General features: G+C 32.9%; 1 protein-coding gene across 1 annotated transcript in view; it reads right to left on the bottom strand.

Annotated features, from left to right (window-relative positions):
- LOC143246812 (uncharacterized) overlaps positions 1-25,873 on the bottom strand; it is a 75,526-nt gene that overhangs the window by 42,457 nt on the left and 7,196 nt on the right. Inside the window, exons 2-6 of the mRNA XM_076493981.1 lie at positions 18,411-18,600; positions 10,435-11,939; positions 7,806-7,923; positions 2,304-2,427; positions 668-1,173 (exon numbers count right to left, since the gene is read on the bottom strand). Coding sequence (XP_076350096.1) covers positions 668-1,173; positions 2,304-2,382 — 585 coding nt within the window. The 5' untranslated portion in view covers positions 2,383-2,427; positions 7,806-7,923; positions 10,435-11,939; positions 18,411-18,600. The remainder of the gene's footprint in view (positions 1-667; positions 1,174-2,303; positions 2,428-7,805; positions 7,924-10,434; positions 11,940-18,410; positions 18,601-25,873) is intronic.

A 25,873-nucleotide genomic window follows, 5' to 3' on the forward strand; every position in this document is an offset into this window, starting at 1 on the left:
ACTGTATTGTAGTCTTGACATGTTAATGGTTAGTACCATTGTGTTCCTGTATCTAACAAAACTGCAGGAGTTTAATGTTTGAGAAACTTGATGAAAAGTTTGGTTTTCGTTTTGAACCTCTTTTATAAATTGGGATAAATAAAACCTACAGCTCTGTTTTACTGAACACCAGCAACAATATAATGTGATAATTTTAACCTCTCTTTCAGTGAACACCAGCAACAATCTAATGTGATAACTTTGATAACCTCTCTTTTAGTGAACACCAGCAACAATCTAATGTGATAACTTTAACCTCTCTTTCAGTGAACACCAGCAACAATCTAATGCAATAACTTTAATAACCTCCCATTTAGTGAACACCAGCAACAACCTAATGTGGTAGCTTTAATAACCTCTCTTGAAAGGTACTGAACCCTTTCACATTGGAAGTCCTGTATGAAATATAACTGATATGAAGCAGAATATATATATTTTAATGATAAAAAATCTATCTTAGCAACTTGAACAGAAACACTGGACATTATATAGACCAGGAAACAACAAACGTTAAGAAATGCACTGAATCATCCATTGGACAGCAGTTTGTTAGATAAGTCAGCAGTACTAAATAATTACAGTTGAATATGTAAGTTTTCTTTAATAGAAGCTATAAAGAAGACATTACCTTGGACAGAGGAGAATGATATAATACAGATGACTTTGATTCATCTTTCACACTTCTGGGTTCTTCTTTTCTCGATGACTTTGTGTCCACTCTTTTAACAGTTACACCATGTTTCTCAGTTTTAACATCACCTTCTCTCTGTGGCACTTCAACACTATCTTTTTTAACAGTTTTAAACCATTCATCTTTCACACTTTTAACATCATACTTTTCTGTTTTAACGACCTTCACCGCTTTAACATCTTTTTTTCTCACAGTTTTACTATCTTCCTTCTTCATATCACCTTTCTTTGTAACTTTAACAGATTTCACGTCTTCCTTCTTCATATCACCTTTCTTCATATCTTTTTTAACAGCTTTAACATCCTCTTTCTTCACAGTTTTAACTTCTTCCTTCTTCGTATCTTTGTCATCATCTTTCTCGACAAACCTCACATTTGTTTCACTGTTACTTCCGACATCCTTTACTTCAGTTGTTTGTGTCCACTTCACTTCAGAGTCTTGTTCTAAATAATAAAAATGTAACAAAAAATAATTTTACTACATTCAAAGAGTACAGAATATATTTGAAGTTTTAAAAATTATCCAATGTTAAATTAATAACGTGACAACAAAGTGTCATACAAGTCATCTTAACGGAAAAATGTATGAGAATCACGTACATAAAAACAATCAAATTTTCCATTGATACAGATTCAGTTTTTGCATTTTCAAAACATTTATACAATATTTTACAGTTTATAAAAATACTGTATTGCAAGTATTGTACTACAAGTTTGCTAAAGAGTTTCAAGATGCAGATAAAACAATTATCAATCTGCGAAGCCTGTTGAGGCAGAAAACAAAAGCATCATATCACCTCCATTTGTGCTATAAACTATATGTTCTACAAAATTAAAATATTTAACTTGCTAATTTTCAGATAAATGTTTTACATAGCTACAAAACAATAACTTCAAATTTAATAAATGTTTTACAAAACAATAACTTCAAATTTACTCTTAAAGAAAAGCTTCTAAAGTTTACTTAAGTCCATTCAAATAATAACAGTAACTCAAAGTGGACTCTCGAATGAACACTTCATAATATCAATACTGATCTGATATGGTGTAACACTGACATTCTTCTGTCTTAAAAATCCAAGGTACTCAAAACAGAGTCTGACAATCACACACTGAAACACTATTCTGAATTATTACACAAGTTAATTAAACAACAGTGCTTTTGAGATATGATGTTATCAACTAATAACAAAATATATGAATATACTGACAAAAGTAATTTAAGAGTTGTCAACATCAACAGAATATTTCTACTTGTGATAATCCTGAACAAGTAAACGAATCAAAGTTCTCCAACAGCCGAGTCTGAAAGGTAATTTAACAATTGATCTCAGGTAAATTATACTTTTCAGTTTCCATTATACTAGCAGGTTGATTCTAAACACTGTAAAATATATATCTTCAAAAGATACATAGACAGTTGAAAACACAATAAACTATAAACCTGTCCCTTTATGATAAAACACAATAAACTATAAACCTGTCCCTTTATGATAAAACACAATAACCTGCAAACCTATTTCTTTATAATAAAATACAAATATTTAAAATAGGTTTTCTTATCTAATTCTTACCTTCTTTACATTTTGGACACAGCCATTCTATTTCTTCCTTTTCCATCAGCTGACCTTTCTGACGGTAATTCCAACACATGATCCATGAAACCACTCCTCACAACCATCACAGCCAATCATAAACCTTACATAAAATATAGAAAAATATGAAAACCAGTGAAGACCAAATGTATCAATTAGTAATGTGATACAGCTTAAACATTTTACTAATTTAAACATATTACAAAACATTACTTGTTAATACAACATTCAAACACATTTTTGTGCGAGATTGAGGATACTGTACAAGTTTTAAACACAACTTAAACATTTTACTAATTTAAACATATTACAAAACATTACTTGTTAATACAACATTCAAACACATTTTTGTGTGAGATTGAGGATACTGTACAAGTTTTAAACACAACTTTAACATTTTACTAATTTAAACATATTACAAAACATTACTTATTAATACAACATTCAAACACATTTTTGTGCGAGATTGAGGATACTGTACAAGTTTTAAACACAACTTTAACATTTTACTAATTTAAACATATTACAAAACATTACTTATTAATACAACATTCAAACACATTTTTGTGTGAGATTGAGGATACTGTACAAGTTTTAAACACAACTTAAACATTTTACTAATTTAAACATATTACAAAACATTACTTGTTAATACAACATTCAAACACATTTTGTGTGAGATTGAGGATACTGTACAAGTTTTAAACACAACTTAAACATTTTACTAATTTAAACATATTACAAAACATTACTTGTTAATACAACATTCAAACACATTTTTGTGTGAGATTGAGGATACTGCACAAGTATACATTGAACCATGAATTCACAAAACCAAACAGCACAGATAACATTATGTTAGATCTCCCATTTGATCCACTAGAAGTCACAACTTCCTTAAATATCTGACGTAAAATCAATTTCTGACTAGGCCATCTGGAAGTTTAAGTCTGATAGAATAATTCATGAGAATTTGACAAATGAAAGACAAAAATACAACCAAGACAGCTAAAGGAAAGAAGAACATTTGAAACAAACAAACCCAATTCAGTCGTTAGTTACTCAGGTTTGTAATCTTTGACAACACTGATGTCAATATACAGCATGAAAAGCCTCCTATGCTACAGAGCTACATTCAGTAACTGAGGAACATCCCTGACATGTGGCTGTAAAATCTAGATGCTCATCCTAGGTTTGTTACCACAGGTGGTGAACATACTGCATGGCCCAATATTATAATTTCTATTTCAATGAGTGTACATAAAAGACAGTGATAAAAATGTATATATATTCCACTGTATACAGATGTTGGCTTCTGAGATTTGTGAATTTTCTTCAGAAAAAGACATCTCTATAACCATACAATTTCTACAGTATCATTACACTGTTTTGTATCCTAGGTAAAATAAATATACAGGTTCTAAATCTCTTGCTTGTGGTGTAACACTCACCGAGAGTAACACTATTAGGTGTAACTGTTGAGATAAACGTAATCCCAAAGTGTGAGAATAAAAACAATAATCTATACAAATGAATGAGGAAATTATGGATAAAACATGAAAAGTTAAATCAGTAAAAAAGTAACATATTTGTCACACACAGTGACAGCATAAGTAAACACATACTGGTAAATCACAAGTAAACACATACTGGTAAATCACAAGTAAACACATACTGGTAAATCACAAGTAAACACATACTGGTAAATCACAAGTAAACACATACTGGTAAATCACAAGTAAACACATACTGGTAAATCACAAGTAAACACATACTGGTAAATCCTAAGTAAACACATACTGGTAAATCCTAAGTAAACACATACTGGTAAATCACAAGTAAACACATACTGGTAAATCACAAGTAAACATACTGGTAAATCACAAGTAAACATACTGGTAACTCACAAGTAAACATACTGGTAAATCACAAGTAAACACATACTGGTAAATCACAAGTAAACACACTGGTAAATCACAAGTAAACACATACTGGTAAATCACAAGTAAACACATACTGGTAAATCCTAAGTAAACACATACTGGTAAATCATAAGTAAACACATACTGGTAAATCATAAGTAAACACATACTGGTAAATCACAAGTAAACACATACTGGTAAATCACAAGTAAACATATACTGGTAAATCACAAGTAAACACATACTGGTAAATCACAAGTAAACACATACTGGTAAATCACAAGTAAACACATACTGGTAAATCCTAAGTAAACACATACTGGTAAATCCTAAGTAAACACATACTGGTAAATCCTAAGTAAACACATACTGGTAAATCACAAGTAAACACATACTGGTAAATCACAAGTAAACATACTGGTAAATCACAAGTAAACATACTGGTAAATCACAAGTAAACACATACTGGTAAATCACAAGTAAACACACTGGTAAATCACAAGTAAACACATACTGGTAAATCACAAGTAAACACATACTGGTAAATCATAAGTAAACACATACTGGTAAATCATAAGTAAACACATACTGGTAAATCATAAGTAAACACATACTGGTAAATCATAAGTAAACACATACTGGTAAATCACAAGTAAACATACTGGTAAATCACAAGTAAACACATACTGGTAAATCACAAGTAAACACACTGGTAAATCACAAGTAAACACATACTGGTAAATCACAAGTAAACACATACTGGTAAATCCTAAGTAAACACATACTGGTAAATCATAAGTAAACACATACTGGTAAATCATAAGTAAACACATACTGGTAAATCACAAGTAAACACATACTGGTAAATCACAAGTAAACACATACTGGTAAATCACAAGTAAACACATACTGGTAAATCACAAGTAAACACATACTGGTAAATCACAAGTAAACACATACTGGTAAATCCTAAGTAAACACATACTGGTAAATCACAAGTAAACACATACTGGTAAATCACAAGTAAACATACTGGTAAATCACAAGTAAACATACTGGTAAATCACAAGTAAACACATACTGGTAAATCACAAGTAAACACACTGGTAAATCACAAGTAAACACATACTGGTAAATCACAAGTAAACACATACTGGTAAATCCTAAGTAAACACATACTGGTAAATCATAAGTAAACACATACTGGTAAATCATAAGTAAACACATACTGGTAAATCATAAGTAAACACATACTGGTAAATCACAAGTAAACACATACTGGTAAATCACAAGTAAACACATACTGGTAAATCACAAGTAAACACATACTGGTAAATCACAAGTAAACACACACTGGTAAATCACAAGTAAACACATACTGGTAAATCACAAGTAAACACATACTGGTAAATCCTAAGTAAACACATACTGGTAAATCATAAGTAAACACATACTGGTAAATCATAAGTAAACACATACTGGTAAATCATAAGTAAACACATACTGGTAAATCACAAGTAAACACATACTGGTAAATCACAAGTAAACACATACTGGTAAATCACAAGTAAACACATACTGGTAAATCACAAGTAAACACATACTGGTAAATCACAAGTAAACATACTGGTAAATCACAAGTAAACACATACTGGTAAATCACAAGTAAACACATACTGGTAAATCACAAGTAAACACATACTGGTAAATCACAAGTAAACACATACTGGTAAATCATAAGTAAACACATACTGGTAAATCATAAGTAAACACATACTGGTAAATCATAAGTAAACACATACTGGTAAATCATAAGTAAACACATACTGGTAAATCACAAGTAAACACATACTGGTAAATCACAAGTAAACACATACTGGTAAATCACAAGTAAACACATACTGGTAAATCACAAGTAAACACATACTGGTAAATCACAAGTAAACACATACTGGTAAATCACAAGTAAACACATACTGGTAAATCACAAGTAAACACATACTGGTAAATCACAAGTAAACACATACTGGTAAATCACAAGTAAACACATACTGGTAAATCACAAGTAAACACATACTGGTAAATCATAAGTAAACACATACTGGTAAATCACAAGTAAACACATACTGGTAAATCACAAGTAAACACATACTGGTAAATCACAAGTAAACACATACTGGTAAATCACAAGTAAACACATACTGGTAAATCACAAGTAAACACATACTGGTAAATCATAAGTAAACACATACTGGTAAATCATAAGTAAACACATACTGGTAAATCACAAGTAAACACATACTGGTAAATCACAAGTAAACACATACTGGTAAATCACAAGTAAACACATACTGGTAAATCCTAAGTAAACATACTGGTAAATCCTAAGTAAACACATACTGGTAAATCACAAGTAAACACATACTGGTAAATCATAAGTAAACACATACTGGTAAATCATAAGTAAACACATACTGGTAAATCACAAGTAAACACATACTGGTAAATCATAAGTAAACACATACTGGTAAATCACAAGTAAACACATACTGGTAAATCATAAGTAAACACATACTGGTAAATCCTAAGTAAACACATACTGGTAAATCACAAGTAAACACATACTGGTAAATCATAAGTAAACACATACTGGTAAATCATAAGTAAACACATACTGGTAAATCACAAGTAAACACATACTGGTAAATCATAAGTAAACACATACTGGTAAATCACAAGTAAACACATACTGGTAAATCACAAGTAAACACATACTGGTAAATCACAAGTAAACACATACTGGTAAATCATAAGTAAACACATACTGGTAAATCATAAGTAAACACATACTGGTAAATCATAAGTAAACACATACTGGTAAATCATAAGTAAACACATACTGGTAAATCATAAGTAAACACATACTGGTAAATCATAAGTAAACACATACTGGTAAATCATAAGTAAACACATACTGGTAAATCATAAGTAAACACATACTGGTAAATCATAAGTAAACACATACTGGTAAATCATAAGTAAACACACTGGTAAATCACAAGTAAACACATACTGGTAAATCACAAGTAAACACATACTGGTAAATCCTAAGTAAACACATACTGGTAAATCACAAGTAAACACATACTGGTAAATCACAAGTAAACACATACTGGTAAATCACAAGTAAACACATACTGGTAAATCATAAGTAAACACATACTGGTAAATCATAAGTAAACACATACTGGTAAATATGGACAGTTAATGCAATAATCTTCTAGTTCATATGTTCAAATTATTACTTTCAACATGTTATTCATCATTTTGGTACAAGAACAAAAACACACGTTTCATGTTGTTCACCCCAGTTCTTCACAGAAGCTCTGTAGTAGCGATACTAACATCATCTTGATCTGGTGAAATAAACCGATACAAAAAACAGTATCTACAGATATTCGTACTTACCTTTACATATTGTAGTGATAATCATTTTTACTAGTAGGGGATAAAACAAGGTATAATGTTAAGAAACACTGAACCAGCTGATTAAACAAACCTTCCATTATGAGGTTTTCGACAGATACACCAGAGCCTATCTGGGTCATCTTCACTTGAATCATCACTGACACTTTCATCACCAGTTGTAACTTTCTGGTCTTCGTTGGAAGAATTTACTGAAGAAAATAATAAAGAAGAATTTTAGAAAAACAGTTAACATTTTAAGTTAGATTCCTAAATATATCAGTCTTACTAGAGTTGCAACTAAAACATGGCCAAAATTATTAAATCTATTATTTCTTGTAACACATGAAAAACAAAAAATAAATGTTAAATATGCCAGATGTGAGGAGAAGGAATAACTTCACTTAAAAACATTACCCAATGTCAAAAACCATCTGATGGTTTCTTACATCCATATTATGAGTAAAACATACCAAGAGTTGAAATTATAAATGTCCTTACTTTTGTAAACATCACTAAAGAAGGTCTAATTGTTCCTCAAAAACCATCTGATATCTACATTACTAAAGAAGGTCTAATTGTTCCTCAAAATCCATCTGATATCTATATCACTAAAAGTCTAATTGTTCCTCAAAAACCATCTGATATCTACATCACTAAAAAAGGTGTAATTGTTCCTCAAAAACCATCTGATATCTACATCACTAAAAAAGGTGTAATTGTTCCTCAAAACCATCTGATATCTACATCACTAAAAGGTGTAATTGTTCCTCAAAACCATCCGATATGTACATCACTAAAAGTGTAATTGTTCCTCAAAACCATCTGATATCTACATCACTAAAGAAGGTCTAATTGTTCCTCAAAAACCATCTGATATGTACATCACTAAAAGTCTAATTGTTCCTCAAAAACCATCTGATATGTACATCACTAAAAGTCTAATTGTTCCTCAAAAACCATCTGATATCTACATCACTAAAGAAGGTCTAATTGTTCCTCAAAATCCATCTGATATGTACATCACTAAAGAAGGTCTAATTGTTCCTCAAAAACCATCTGATATCTACATCACTAAAGGTCTAATTGTTCCTCAAAATCCATCTGATATGTACATCACTAAAGAAGGTCTAATTGTTCCTCAAAAACCATCTGATATCTACATCACTAAATGTCTAATTGTTCCTCAAAAACCATCTGATATCTACATCACTAAAGAAGGTCTAATTGTTCCTCAAAAACCATCTGATATCTACATCACTAAAGAAGGTCTAATTGTTCCTCAAAAACCATCTGATATCTACATCACTAAAGAAGGTCTAATTGTTCCTCAAAAACCATCTGATATCTACATCACTAAAAGTCTAATTGTTCCTCAAAAACCATCTGATATCTACATCACTAAGTCTAATTGTTCCTCAAAAACCATCTGATATCTACATCACTAAAGAAGGTCAAATTGTTCCTCAAAATCCATCTGATATGTACATCACTAAAGGTCTAATTGTTCCTCAAAAACCATCTGATATCTACATCACTAAAAGTCTAATTGTTCCTCAAAAACCATCTGATATCTACATCACTAAAGAAGGTCTAATTGTTCCTCAAAAATCATCTGATATCTACATCACTAAAAGTCTAATTGTTCCTCAAAAACCATCTGATATCTACATCACTAAAAGTCTAATTGTTCCTCAAAAACCATCTGATATCTACATCACTAAAGGTCAAATTGTTCCTCAAAAACCATCTGATATCTACATCACTAAAGAAGGTCAAATTGTTCCTCAAAATCCATCTGATATGTACATCACTAAAGGTCTAATTGTTCCTCAAAAACCATCTGATATCTACATCACTAAAGAAGGTCTAATTGTTCCTCAAAAACCATCTGATATCTACATCACTAAAGAAGGTCTAATTGTTCCTCAAAAACCATCTGATATCTACATCACTAAAGAAGGTCTAATTGTTCCTCAAAAACCATCTGATATCTACATCACTAAAGAAGGTCTAATTGTTCCTCAAAACCATCTGATATCTACATCACTAAAAAGTCAAATTGTTCCTCAAAACCATCTGATATCTACATCACTAAACAAGGTCTAATTGTTCCTCAAAACCATCTGATATCTACATCACTAAAAGTCAAATTGTTCCTCAAAACCATCTGATATCTACATCACTAAAAAGGTGTAATTGTTCCTCAAAAACCATCTGATATCTACATCACTAAAAGTCTAATTGTTCCTCAAAAACCATCTGATATCTACATCACTAAAAGTCTAATTGTTCCTCAAAAACCATCTGATATCTACATCACTAAAGAAGGTCAAATTGTTCCTCAAAATCCATCTGATATGTACATCACTAAAGGTCTAATTGTTCCTTAAAAACCATCTGATATCTACATCACTAAAAAAGGTGTAATTGTTCCTTAAAAACCATCTGATATCTACATTACTATTTTATTCACAAACTTGAACCACATTTAAACAGATGTACAAAAATATCTAGTAAAGTAGTCGAGCTAAGAAACAATAATGTGGCGAGCCAGTCAAAATATCTGATAATATTAAGACAATAACTGAACGATAAATCAAGTGAACTAGTCAAGCCATCAGGGAATAAGTTAGTGAACCAGTCAATCATCACGTCACAATCTAGCATGACAGTCAGGCTTTTGGACAATAATCTAACTTTACAAAAATAGAGTACCTTACCTCTTTCACATTCCTGTGTAATTTTTTCATTGTCTTTATCTTCTTTTACATCACTTTCAAATGCTTCTGTATCTTTTTCATTCTCAACTGATTGTGTATTCTCAAATGTTGACTTCAACTGACAACTACTGCTCTCTTCTATGGACCCACATGGATGTTGACTTTCATCCAGATTAGGAGATTCAGTTTTCAGTGGATTAGTCCCATGTAAAACATCTTCGTACTTCAAGGCCCGTGCCACAGGATTGTCATCAACCTGACAAGCGAGGTTGGTTTTATCAGGAGACTCTTCAGAATCTTCCTTTTTTATTGATGGTATTTTAGGTGTAGCTTGTAATTTTGTATCAGATTCTGATTGGTTTTCAACATGACCTCCTACACTATCTTTAATCATTACATCTGGATTGCTAAACAAGGATGGTTCAATAGCTAAAGCTTCCACTGACAGAGTTCGAGACTCTCTTCTCACAAGTTTCTTTTTCGTTGTTTTTGTCTTTGACTGACTACTTTCAGCTTTTTGCTCTTTTACCTTCTCTGATTTAGTTTCTTCTTTTCTGGTTCCATCTTTGTCACCTGATTTAGTGTGCTTGTCTTCATTTTTATCTCCCTTCTTTGATTGTTGTTTTGTTTTAGATTTTGTGGTTTGTTTGAAACTAGCTTTATTTTCATTGTCCTCATGTTCAACTTGTTCCAAACTTCTGCTTTCACTTGTGTTCTTGTCCTGTTCCAGTTTGGGGGACAGACTTACACCTTTCTGTTCCATTTTCGTAGATGACACTTCATCCTCTTGTCTAAATTCTTCTGTTTCATTTTGTTTTCCAACATCATTTTGTTCCTGGTATTCGTATTTTTGCTCTTGGCTTTCCTTATTTACAGGAAGAGGAGTACCACTTGTCACTTGTGTTTTTCTGACAACAGCAGTTGATTCATAAACAGTTAACTGAACAGATGAGCGTCTAGGTCTTCCCCTTCCTCGCGGTGAGCGTACCACTCCAGAATCAGCCATAGTCTTCTCTTCCTTTACTTCTGTTTTTTCCAATCTCTCTTCACTTTCCTTTTGATTGGAAACAGTATTCTTTCTGGGTCGACCTCGTTTTTTGGGTGTTGTAGGCGGTTCGTTGGAAATGTCTTCCCGATTTTTAGTTAAAAGGGGTCTAGTTCCTTTATTGGGAGAGTGCAACTTGGCTCCATCTGGTTCAACCATTTTACAGAAACCATCTTTCTCCAACCTTTCAGGTGATAAATTTCCAGTCATAATCTCTTCAAGTTTCTTCTTCTGTCTTCTAGTTTGAACAGGTACTTCAAGGAAATCTTCTGTTTCATTTTTCTTTTCATCAACTTCTTCCTTACCTTCGTTATCATCTAAACTTTCCTCATTTCTTGTTTGTTCAATAACAACCTTATCAGAATCGTTCTTTACCTGCTCCTTAGACAATGCTCCAGGAATTGGGGCAAATGTCTCGACAGACTTATTACATTCTTCTTCTTTAGGGCTTTCAGTTTCTCTGAAAAATGTATAATTATTTTTAATATCATTTCTTAAACATATTAGATTCTGATAAAAACATTAGACATAAGACTCTTTGACCACTTATATTATTCAACACAATCAGCATGCAAGGAAGGTTGTTCAACTATTTTTATCACTTTCCAATTTGTCACTAACTAATAACTGACTGAGGTGATTGTAATGGTTTATGACATAAAAAATAAATGATATCCAATTGTAGCTAAGGTTACCACTTGTACATATTTACATGTTTAAAGCATCAACCATTGTGAATCTTTCATTTTTTGTGCAAATTAAAGTCTAGTAAATAGATAATTTTAACAAAAATGTAAAAGACTTTTTCAAAAATCAAAATTAGCTTCAAGTTGTTACAATTTATAACTAATGTGACAATCTACCAACTGTTGTATTAGACCAAGTGTCGAACGTGACAATCTACCAACTGTTGTATTAGACCGAGTGTCGAATGTGACAATCTACCAACTGTTGTATAAGACCGAGTGTCGAATGTGACAATCTACCAACTGTTGTATAAGACCGAGTGTCGAACGTGACAATCTACCAACTGTTGTATAAGACCGAGTGTCGAACGTGACAATCTACCAACTGTTGTATTGTCGAGACAATCTACCAACTGTTGTATTAGACCAAGTGTCGAACGCGACAATCTACCAACTGTTGTATTAGACCAAGCGTCGAACGTGACAATCTACCAACTGTTGTATTAGACCAAGTGTCGAATGTGACAATCTACCAACTATTATATTAGACCAAGTGTCAAACGTGACAATCTACCAACTGTTGTATGAGACCAAGTGTCAAATGTGACAATCTACCAACTTGTATTAGGGATCAAGTTAAGTGTTAAAAATTTAAAAAAACGTTCTTGCTTATTTTTATTCCTTGGAGACAATACTAAAGTAAATCCTGCACTAACTACAGTTCAATATTTATTATTAATGTAAGTATAAGAGGATATTGAGGATATAAAATTGATCAAGAAAAAAAAACTGAACCTGAATAAGAAGGCAGAATCACTCCAGGTAGTGCATGTTACAAAGTGAAGTGTAGTGCACGTTATAAAATGAGGTGTACTCCAGGTAGTGCAGGTTATAAAATGAAGTGTACTCCAGGTAGTGCAGGTTATAAAATGAAGTGTACTCCAGGTAGTACAGGTTATAAAATGAAGTGTACTCTAGGTAGTACAGGTTATAAAATGAAGTGTACTCTAGGTAGTACAGGTTATAAAATGAAGTGTACTCCAGGTAGTACAGGTTATAAAATGAAGTGTACTCCAGGTAGTACAGGCTATAAAATGAGGTATACTCCAAGTAGTACATGTTGGTTGATTGTTTAGCATTTAATGGTGCAGAGCAACTGGGCTATATGCACTAAAGTAGTAAAAAAGTAAAATCGTTAAAATATGTGAAATCATGCTAAAACAGTCCAATTTTCAAATTAAAATCTTAAATACAGTCAAAAGGATCAATGACCCTAAAATACAAGTGAGATGAAGAGTGTCACCATCTTCAATGACACTGTCCAATGTCAACGGTGAACCCAAGGTAAAAAGATGTTGAAAACTGTGCCATTGCTTTTAATTGTAACAATGGCATGACAGTAAAATGTGGATTATTATAGCTTTAGTGTCACACATATTGGTGCAGTCCCTGATAAAAGAAAGCAATGAGTTAAAAAACTGACTAATGTGTAGCTTAGTCAAGATAACTTCCTTGTTACAATCCTTACAGAAGCAAGATGACCAAAGAACAATAGAAGGTTTGATCTGGAAAAGCTTGTTATCATGTTGCTCACTTTTAGTCAACTGCCAAATGGTGCAGAGCTGAGACTTGAATACAGAACTGCAGTCCATGTATGGGACAGGCATGACAGTGATAGTACCAAAACAGACAGACTTAGCTGCAATGTCAGCAAGCTTATTTCTGTGAATACCGACATGGCGTGGTGTCCAAAAAAAAATAGATAGAAGTAGATGATAGAGAGAAATGGGCCAGTTGGTTTTGAATATTGGCAAGAACAAGGTGAGAACTAATATGAAGTGATTCCAGGGCCAACAGTGAGCTAAGTGAGTCAGTATAAATAGTACAGTTCATGTACCGCATAGCTTTTATATGATCGCCATTTACCTGTACGAGTTGCGGTCTAAGATGGTATACCTTCATGTTGTATCATAAGCTTTCTCAAGGCCAGAAAATACAGAAATGAGATGTTGTCTCTTGAGAAAGGCTTCGCTGATTGATAATTCAAGTTGAATCAGGTGGTCCATAGTGGAGCACAGTTGTCTGAACCCACACTAAGAGGAGGTTGTTTGATTTGAGGACCCAAACAAAACAAGCATTAACCATCTTCTCCAAGATCTTACAGAGCCAGCTCATGAAATTAACTGGACAGTAGTTCGAAGGAATCTCGGGATCATTCCCAGGCTTAGGAAAATGGAGAACAATAACATGGCACCAAGTATCAAGAAAAACATTCTCCTGCCAGCTCCAGTTAAAATCAACCAGAACAATAGCAAGAGAGACATGAGGCATCTTGTAATAAATATCATTGGGTCCGACTGATGTACTGCCAGACCAATGAAGAGCAAGCTTTAGTTCCACCAGCATAGAGGGATGATTATAGTCATGGAGACAATTAGTCCACTGATATGCAGTGCAGTGCTTTAGTTCCACCAGCATAGAGGGATGATTATAGTCATAGAGACAATTAGTCCACTGATATGCAGTGCAGTGCTTTAGTTCCACCAGCATAGAGGGATGATTATAGTCATAGAGACAATTAGTCCACTGAAATGCAGTGCACTTTAAAAGTGTGAGATACCTAAAAAAGATATCTCAAGGCCCTTTATGAGCTTTCCTTGCCATGTGGCATGCAAAATTCCACCAAGGACAAAAAATACTGTAGAAAACGCGTGTCAAGGTTTTAGGAACTACTCTAGGTACTACATGTTATAAAACAGAGTACCCAGGTACTACATGTTATAAAACAGAGTACTCCAGGTACTACATGTTATAAAACAGAGTACTCCACGTGTTATACATGTTATAAAACAGAGTACTCCAGGTGCTACATGTTATAAAACAGAGTACTCCAGGTGCTACATGTTATAAAAGAGAGTACTCCACGTACTACATGTTATAAGAGAGAGTACTCCTGGTACTACATGTTATAAAACAGAGTACTCCTGGTACTACATGTTATAAAACAGAGTACTCCTGGTACTACATGTTATAAAACAGAGTACTCCAGGTGCTACATGTTATAAAACAGAGTACTCAAGTGCTACATGTTATAAAACAGAGTACTCCAAGTGCTACATGTTATAAAACAGAGTACTCCAGGTGCTACATGTTATAAAACAGAGTACTCCTGGTACTACATGTTATAAAACAGAGTACTCCTGGTACTACATGTTATAAAACAGAGTACTCCTGGTACTACATGTTATAAAACAGAGTACTCCAGGTGCTACATGTTATAAAACAGAGTACTCCAGGTGCTACATGTTATAAAACAGAGTACTCCTGGTACTACATGTTATAAAACAGAGTACTCCTGGTACTACATGTTATAAAACAGAGTACTCCAGGTACTACATGTTATAAAACAGAGTACTCCAGGTACTACATGTTATAAAACAGAGTACTCCAGGTGCTACATGTTATAAAACAGAGTACTCCTGGTACTACATGTTATAAAACAGAGTACTCCAGGTACTACATGTTATAAAACAGAGTACTCCAGGTACTACATGTTATAAAACAGAGTACTCCAGGTACTACATGTTATAAAACAGAGTACTCCAGGTGCTACATGTTATAAAACAGAGTACTCCAGGTGCTACATGTTATAAAACAGAGTACTCCTGGTACTACATGTTATAAAACAGAGTACTCCAGGTACTACATGTTATAAAACAGAGTACTCCTGGTACTACATGTTATAAAACAGAGTACTCCAGGTGCTACATGTTATAAAACAGAGTACTCCAGGTGCTACATGTTATAAAACAGAGTACTCCAAGTACTACATGTTATAAAACAGAGTACTCCAGGTGCTACATGTTATAAAAGAGAGTACTCCACGTACTACATGTTATAAGAGAGAGTACTCCTGGTACTACATGTTATAAAACAGAGTACTCCTGGTACTACATGTTATAAAACAGAGTACTCCAGGTACTACATGTTATAAAACAGAGTACTCCTGGTACTACATGTTATAAAACAGAGTACTCCTGGTACTACATGTTATAAAACAGAGTACTCCTGGTACTACATGTTATAAAACAGAGTACTCCAGGTACTACATGTTATAAAACAGAGTACTCCTGGTACTACATGTTATAAAACAGAGTACTCCAGGTACTACATGTTATAAAACAGAGTACTCAGGTGCTACATGTTATAAAACAGAGTACTCCTGGTACTACATGTTATAAAACAGAGTACTCTAGGTGCTACATGTTATAAAACAGAGTACTCCAAGTGCTACATGTTATAAAACAGAGTACTCCTGGTACTACATGTTATAAAACAGAGTACTCTAGGTGCTACATGTTATAAAACAGAGTACTCCAAGTGCTACATGTTATAAAACAGAGTACTCCAGGTACTACATGTTATAAAACAGAGTACTCCAGGTGCTACATGTTATAAAACAGAGTACTCCAGGTACTACATGTTATAAAACAGAGTACTCAAGTACTACATGTTATAAAACAGAGTACTCCAGGTACTACATGTTATAAAACAGAGTACTCCAGGTACTAAATATTATAAAACAGAGTACTCCAGGTACCACACTTTTTTTTGCATATTATTATAGCTGACTATTTCTTGTTTGTTTGATATCAAACATAAAGCTACACAATGGGCTATTTGTGATATGCCCACCACAGATAACAAAACCTGTTTTTCAGCATTGTAAATTTGCAGATACACTGCTGTGTCAGTGGAGAGCTGCACTTCTTGAAGTATTGAAGTGTTAACTTGGGATTCAGAAAAGTTAATGATGAAAATGGAACTTCTAACATTTCAACTGAGATACAAGCTCACAGGTTCAATGTTAGATAATTCTTCAAACACCTTCCACACACACACACCGGAAGATTAAACATTGTGTAAAAACTATAAAGCTGATTTTTATCTGATAAAACTGACATATTAAAAACAAACATTTATTTGTGATGTCAGTTACTCAAATGGGCACTGGAAGCAGTCAAAACTCTTCTCGTGTCTTCACAGAATTTACAAAAATAACCAAAAGCTGCAGTAATGATTCTGAAAAACAAACATAAAATCAAATGTTATGATTTATCAACAAATGTCTTTGAATCTATGACATCAAAAACTACTGAAGGGCATGAGTGATTTTTGAAAGAAACTTTAAAAATAAATATCACCAACCATTTCTTAAGTGCAATGACTGCACACTGCCGTGCATCAGCTAATGGTACAATGTGTTGGCAGTTATCAGCCTTCAGGGTTATGTCAGTGACTGATTTTTGTTTATACGTAGCGGTCAAGTTTTTAAGAAGAATTACTGGTTAACACTCTGACCTGGAAAAGTGCTCACCTGGCACAAGATACGTCTTGGTTTCTAATAAATTAACACTTGTATGCATTTTAGATTTTTTAAAACAAAACTTAAAAACTACAATTAAAATGTTGGGCCAGTTGTTAACATCAGAACCTAGTGATGTGGTAATAGCTAAACATTGGTACTATGGATTAAAGTATGGATTCTATGACCAATATCTTACTATACAAAAATTCACAACAGCTTCTAACATTAGATAATACACAGATGTAGAGAGGCAAAAACTCATGTTGACTTGGATGTCTGATGTACAGGAAGGAAGGAGACAGTATTATATATATCTCATAAATAGAGAAACTACTGGCACTGCATGTAGAAGTTTCATGATTAACCAGACTTTTCACAAGCATTCTAACAAACATATCATATACCATGACATCTTACATTTCAGTTCAAATCAAAAAGTGTATATATTATAAACTACAAACCAGTGGGTAAGTCAGTTAATGTTTTTTATATTTTCAGTAATTACATTATAAGTGTTACAATCCAAATAGCACTTGGTAACAAAACAATCACCAGTATATTTAAAATGATTCTAAAATTTTCTCACACAAGTAACTGGTGCTGTCACACAGAACAAAGATGAGGTTTAGCCTGTTTATATCACTACCTTTGTCAAACACACATGAAGAGTAGGTGGGTGTTTTGTATTTAATGGAACAGATCAACTAATGAAAAATACGTCATAACCAATTTATTCCTCAAATTAATTAACAGGAAAAAAAAATACTTTGTTGTGGATTTATCTATTTTTATGAAAAATTAGAATTCTGGTATGATATGATTTTTAAAAGCCCTATAGACATTTCTTTCTCCAGTAAATTAAAGGAAAACAGCATACTCAGTTAGTCTAAATCGTCTCAGTATATTCTTCATGCAGTACTGAATAACAATGGTCCATCATCACTGCATCAAGATGGAATGATGGATCTGAATTTTCTTCCTCTCCAGACTCAGATGCCATCTTCTATTTCTACAGCAGATCTTCTTTGAAAGAAAATGTTTCACAGTGTAAATGTACCAGTTTACACCTGAAAAAATTAAAAATGTTGTTACCCTGAAAACCATGGATATTAACCATTTCATTAACACACATTCTATGGTACATTTCATGACTTTCTAACCATTTCATTAACACACTTTCTATGGTACATTTCATGACTTTCTAACCATTTCATTAACACACATTCTATGGTATATTTCATGACTTTCTAACCATTTCATTAACACACATTCTATGGTATATTTCATGACTTTCTAACCATTTCATTAACACACTTTCTATGGTATATTTCATGACTTTCTAACCATTTCATTAACACACTTTCTATGGTATATTTCATGACTTTCTAACCATTTCATTAACACACATTCCATGGAATATTTCATGACTTTCTAACCATTTCATTAACACACATTCTATGGTATATTTCATGACTTTCTAACCATTTCATTAACACACTTTCTGTGGTATATTACATGACTTTCTATCCATTTCATTAACACACTTTCTATGGTCTATTTCATGACTTTCTAACCATTTCATTAACACACTTTTTTATGGTCTATTTCATGACTTTCTAACCATTTCATTAACACACATTCTATGGTCTATTTCATGACTTTCTAACCATTTCATTAACACACATTCTATGGTACATTTCATGACTTTCTAACCATTTCATTAACACACATTCTATGGTATATTTCATGACTTTCTAACCATTTCATTAACACACATTCTATGGTATATTTTCATGACTTTCTAACCATTTCATTAACACACATTCTATGGTATATTTCATGACTTTCTAACCATTTCATTAACACACTTTCTAACCATTTCATTAACACACTTTCTAACCATTTCATTAACACACTTTCTATGGTCTATTTCATGACTTTCTAACCATTTCATTAACACACATTCTATGGTCTATTTCATGACTTTCTAACCATTTCATTAACACACATTCTATGGTACATTTCATGACTTTCTAACCATTTCATTAACACACATTCTATGGTATATTTCATGACTTTCTAACCATTTCATTAACACACATTCTATGGTATATTTCATGACTTTCTAACCATTTCATTAACACACATTCTATGGTATATTTCATGACTTTCTAACCATTTCATTAACACACTTTCTAACCATTTCATTAACACACTTTCTATGGTCTATTTCATGACTTTCTAACCATTTCATTAACACACATTCTATGCTATATTTCATGACTTTCTAACCATTTCATTAACACACTTTCTAACCATTTCATTAACACACTTTCTAACCATTTCATTAACACACTTTCTAACCATTTCATTAACACACATTCTATGGTATATTTCATGACTTTCTAACCATTTCATTAACACACATTCTATGGTATATTTCATGACTTTCTAGCCATTTCATTAACACACTTTCTGTGGTATATTTCATGACTTTCTAACCATTTCATTAACACACTTTCTGTGGTATATTTCATGACTTTCTAACCATTTCATTAACACACTTTCTGTGGTATCTTTCATGACTTTCTAACCATTTCATTAACACACTTTCTGTGGTATCTTTCATGACTTTCTAACCATTTCATTAACACACTTTCTGTGGTATCTTTCATGACTTTCTAACCATTTCATTAACACACTTTCTGTGGTATATTTCATGACTTTCTAACCATTTCATTAACACACTTTCTGTGGTATCTTTCATGACTTTCTAACCATTTCATTAACACACTTTGTGGTATATTTCATGACTTTCTAGTATAGGCTTTACTTTAGCCTCTCAATCAAAAAATTTGAAAAAATAAAACGAAATAGTTGTGAGAAAGCAGTTGTCAAAAATAATCTTATAGTAGAAATAAACCACCCTATACTTCTACATTGGTATATAAAGTTGAGAATCACACATAACCTTATCAAACAAAATGTATATAAAACATATAATTTAACAAACTCTTTCATGAATGAATAGATGTTTAAAGAATCTATAAATAAATTTCCAATTCTGTTACTTGTTGCTAAGGCTTCAAGACTTCTTACCAAATGTATTTGGCCAACGCTATAGGTAACAACTGGAAACATTCTCACTAAACCACAAACTACAGATCGAACCACCTTACTACTATATTATGATAAGGAGTTGTTGTTCTGTCCAATCATAATTAAACTTTTTTTATAGTTGGTTCCAAAGCAGAGTCATTAATAAATGTCCAATACCACTTGATGTGTACAAAAAAACATGAAAATCAAAAAAATGGATGCTAGGTTCTCAAGGGGTGATTAATTTCTCACCAAAAATAAAGCTGTGTTTGAAACAAACAGAAAAATATTTAGAAACATTAACAAACGGATTGTTTACAGGAGATGAATAAGTTGCACATAAAAAATGTGTGACCAGTGGTTAGCCAACCATTGATCTTATGTGAACTAACTAACCAAATAACAATGGTGTGGTTGAGCTGGAAAAATAAACTACAAAGAGGTTCAGTTCACTCTAAATCCAGGAGCTCAGCTTATATATAAGTAAGGATGTGACAGCACCAGAGCAGACAGATCTAACTGCTGTGTCAACATCCTTGGAATACCAATGAGTTCAGAAAAACTGTATAGGAACAGATGACAGGGAAAACTGAACCAATCATTTGTGAATGTTTACAAGAACATGGTGAGAATTTACATTAAGTTATTCTAAGCCAAGAACAGAGCTAAGAGAGTCTGTGTAAACTGAACAGTTACTCTACTTATTAGCTTCTATAATCCAAAGCAAGAGAAATGGTGTACAACGTAGCAGTGAACACAATCTGTAGAGGAGATGCAACAAACCACGAGAGTCACCTGATTTTGAACCATCCATAGAAATAGGAACAAAAGAATGGTTCTAAACGTGTTTGGCAAAAAGGCAGCATAAGTTAATTAAGGTATAATATAAGAAGACAAAGTAACCGACTGGAATAAATATATGAACTTTTAATTTATAAATTACAATAAATGAAAGTTACAAGATGTTGACTGTAATATGTTTTTGAGATAAATTTTTTGAAATAGAATTATAATCAGTACATAAAGTGCATGTGTAGATTTTTGGCTAAAAGAAATCTAAAGGGCAAAAATAGTAAATCTGAAATAGTGATGGTACATTAAAAGCTTGAGAAAATTCTGTCTTTACATATATTAAGTTAGAAGAAACTTATTTTGTTTTGTATGTGCAACATGGTATAAAACTTTGAACTGAAAATATTATTAATTACATTGTGTCGATTTCTCTCAATAAATTTTCATCAAAATTACATTTTGCACTTTTTACAGTAAAAGTTATTTGCAGTGACTGAGTCTGGGGCATCTCTCTGGTGTCTCCCTCAAGTATCACGAGGAACACAGGAGACCCTTACCACTCTGAAGATGATCAAATTGGAGGATTCCACATCAATCCCTGTAGAGCCAGCACAAAACAATGGGAAGCAGGGAAAGGGTGTCCATGTCTTGACAGAGTAGTTCAATATAATACATCAGTTTCCTGGTGGTTTGACTAGCCAGGTCAGGCAAAGTGACCATTACCTTCATGCAACAAGACTTCTGTATGTAGGGTGAGTAAATAATACAACATGCCCTAATGACTTGTGTATAAATACCCCATTGGTCAACACAATACATGAAAGCCTGAGTATGCGAGGCTTGCACATTAAGCTGTTTCTCTGAGAAAGAAAGCTCCTTATTTGGCAACAACATTAATGAAAGACGTACGGCCACACATAATTAGATACTACCACACTTAGCAGTACAACTGTACAGTGTTGTGAGAGATTGGTATTCAAAACCTGTTTAGAATACTAGTACAGTTCTCACCAATAAACTAAAACTAATGTGCAGAAAAAAACAAACTTCTTACAATTAATTATTCCATTACGGCTTATTAATACAATAATAATAGAATAAAAAAAACAACTTTTAATGTAAACTGTGTATTTATAAAATATTATACAGCTTAAAATCAACATATGAAATGAGTTGAAGGATTCGGGAAACCACAAGTTCTTAAAGTATAAAAACAAATCCAAGAAGTTCTTCGTATTGACCACCAAAACTTTATAATAGTATTCCAAATAAGATCTCTTTTACTGTTGAAAATATATGTATTAAATCAGGATTGAAGAAACAGAAAAGTAATGCATATGACCTTCTATTTATGTATTTATTTTACTACATGGTTAAGATGTTGGCACAACCGAGTTTGTAAAGGTATTGGCTCAGGAGTACGTGTCCTGCAAATAACACAGTTACAGGTTCAAAATGTGTCACAACTTCAACCAGGATACAATTTTAGTAAATTATGAGGTGTAATATTACAAACATAATGTAGAAAAAAATAAATAGTTTAATTAGAGAATAAAGATATAAACATAAAACAATGCAAGAATAAGTAAGTTTACTCTATCATTAAACTAACCCAAGAGTTCACGACCAGTGCTACTAATAGATCACATTCCTTCTGACAAGAAGTTCAGAGTTTAGGACAGTGATGAGTAGATAATAGCTTTACCATTAACTCAAAAACAAATAAATGTAATGACCTCAGGGCTGAAAAAAGAAGCATGTTTGGAGACATAGGAAATCAAAACTGAGACCCTCAAATTATGAGGCAACCCGAAGTCACGTTAGCACAAATTAAAAACTTTCAATTTACTGAAAAATAAAACAATGACAAATCGACCAGTGCTACTAATAGATCACATTCCTTCTGACAAGAAGTTCAGAGTTTAGGACAGTGATGAGAAGATAATAGCTTTACCATTAACTCAAAAACAAATAAATGTAATGACCTCAGGGCTGAAAAAAGAAGCATGTTTGGAGACATAGGAAATCAAAACTGAGACCCTCAAATTATGAGGCAACCCGAAGTCACGTTAGCACAAATTAAAAAACTTTCGAATTTACTGAAAAATAAAAACAATGACAAATCGACCAGTGCTACTAATAGATCACATTCCTTCTGACAAGAAGTTCAGAGTTTAGGACAGTGATGAGAAGATAATAGCTTTACCATTAACTCAAAAACAAATAAATGTAATGACCTCAGGGCTGAAAAAAGAAGCATGTTTGGAGACATAGGAAATCAAAACTGAGACCCTCAAATTATGAGGCAACCCGAAGTCACGTTAGCACAAATTAAAAAACTTTCGAATTTACTGAAAAATAAAAACAATGACAAATAATTATGGTTACTTGAAGAGTTACAACACTTAAAAACAGTAACAACTGGAACTTGTAAGTATGTAAAAACAGTAGTTGAATTAAGATGTACATAAAACTTTTATTTATATACATATAGAAATAAAGACAACCAACATCAATATGACCATTACAGGGGGGAGGGTAAAGACTCAAAGAGACAAAACCCCAACAAATAGCAATAGAAAAAAAAAAGGATACATAGTTAACAAAAGCTAAGTAATAAACTAAAAACATAAGTACAAGAATAATGAAAAACTCAAATTATACAAAAGAAGTCCCAAGACAATTCGTATCCACAATTTTTAGATTTTACCAGATATGGCATACTGTGACACAATATTCTGATAACTTATAATACTACAATAACAAAACCCAATAAACTGTGATTTATTTACTTTTGAATTGGTTGTCATTATTGTTTCAAATATACAGTGGCAACAAGTTTCTAATGAACATTAATATTATGAAGACCATAACAGTCACCATTCATCAAATGTCATAATTGTCTTAATAGTATAAAAATGTTGGTTAGGAATCTTTTCATTAATAGTATCGGCCATCCCCTTAAGTAATGTCCAATTTTAGGTTCAGAAAAAGAGAAAGAATTTCAAACGTTTTTAATGTTATTTAATCAATAATGTATGCTTCATTATTATTAATTACTTCCTGCCAATGATTTACAAGTTTCTGAATGTCACTTCTATAAAATTCTTGGGGTTTGAAGGAAAAGAATGTAGAGAGGGTAATTTTGAAATCTTCATGTGTTCCAAGCTCTTTTCCATCAAGATAGTTCTGCAAACTTTGGAACAGGTGATAATCAGATGGGGCAAGGTCTGGAGAATAAGGTGGATGTGGAAGTTTTACCCAGCCTAGCTGTTCAATCGGTGAAAATGTGATCCTTGCTGTATGGGGCTGTGCATTTTCCTGGTGTAACATAACACCTTTACGAGGCCTCTTATTTCACTGCAACATTCCAGCACTCTACCTTTTGACAACAGAAGTCCGATGTAATCGTTACATTGATTGGCAGTAACTCAAAGTGGATCACACCAACAATATCTCACCAAATGCTTAACAAGACTTTCCAAGGGTGGAGGTCCATTTTGTGCTGTGCTTTAGCCAGTTGACCCACATCGAGCCATTGTCTACAGTGCTGAATATGTTTATAAAATATCAATTTTTCATCTCCAGTCACTAACCTGTCCAATAAAGGTGAGTTACGTTCACAAGAGTGCAGAAAAGTGCAAATGTCCACTCTTGCTCTGAGGTTGGCTTCTGTCAAATCATGGTGGACCCATTCTCCAAGTTTTGACACCTTTTCAAGCTGTTGCAGACAACAGTGAACTGTTGAAAGGATTGAATTAAGCTTCCATGCTAGTTCTTCAACTGTTACAGCACAATCTTCATCAAGTGAAGTCAGCAGCAAGTCATCATTAAACTCAACAAGATGACCTGAACGTGACACATCACTTAAGCTGTGGTCACTGAACTTCTGAAACCACCTTTGACATTTTCTTTCATTGAGAGACTCCGCACCATAAACACCTTGAATGTTTCATGTAGTTTCTGCTGCACTATTGTCTTTTTTAAACTCATAAAGCATTATATGTCTAATGTGCTCCTCTGATACATCCATCTTCATAAGGGGTTATTTGATTAATGATCTGAGAAAGTGGAGTTAGGCGAGTTTCTTTCATTTATTTGAACATTTTTATACACGTCCTACTAGATATTATCATAAAAGCCTTCTACAAAGACAGAAATGATACACTTTCTGTATTAAACCTTTGGACATTACTTATGGGATGGCCTGATATTTGACAAAACATTGTCTTACTGTTTACCACAAATAAAACATCAAAATCAATTTTATTCAGTAAGGGTGACAACTAATTACTCTTGTAATTAGATATTATGTTATATTTTAACACCACATTCTTTACCTAGTCCTTTCAGGGTATAATAATCACATGTTCATCACTTTCACTGCTAACGATAATCAAGAGCTAATTGAGCCAGCTGGTACACAATAAACAAAGTAATGGTTGGAAC

The sequence above is a fragment of the Tachypleus tridentatus genome, chromosome 3 (genome assembly GCF_004210375.1).
Source record: "Tachypleus tridentatus isolate NWPU-2018 chromosome 3, ASM421037v1, whole genome shotgun sequence".
Lineage (NCBI taxonomy): Eukaryota > Metazoa > Arthropoda > Merostomata > Xiphosura > Limulidae > Tachypleus > Tachypleus tridentatus.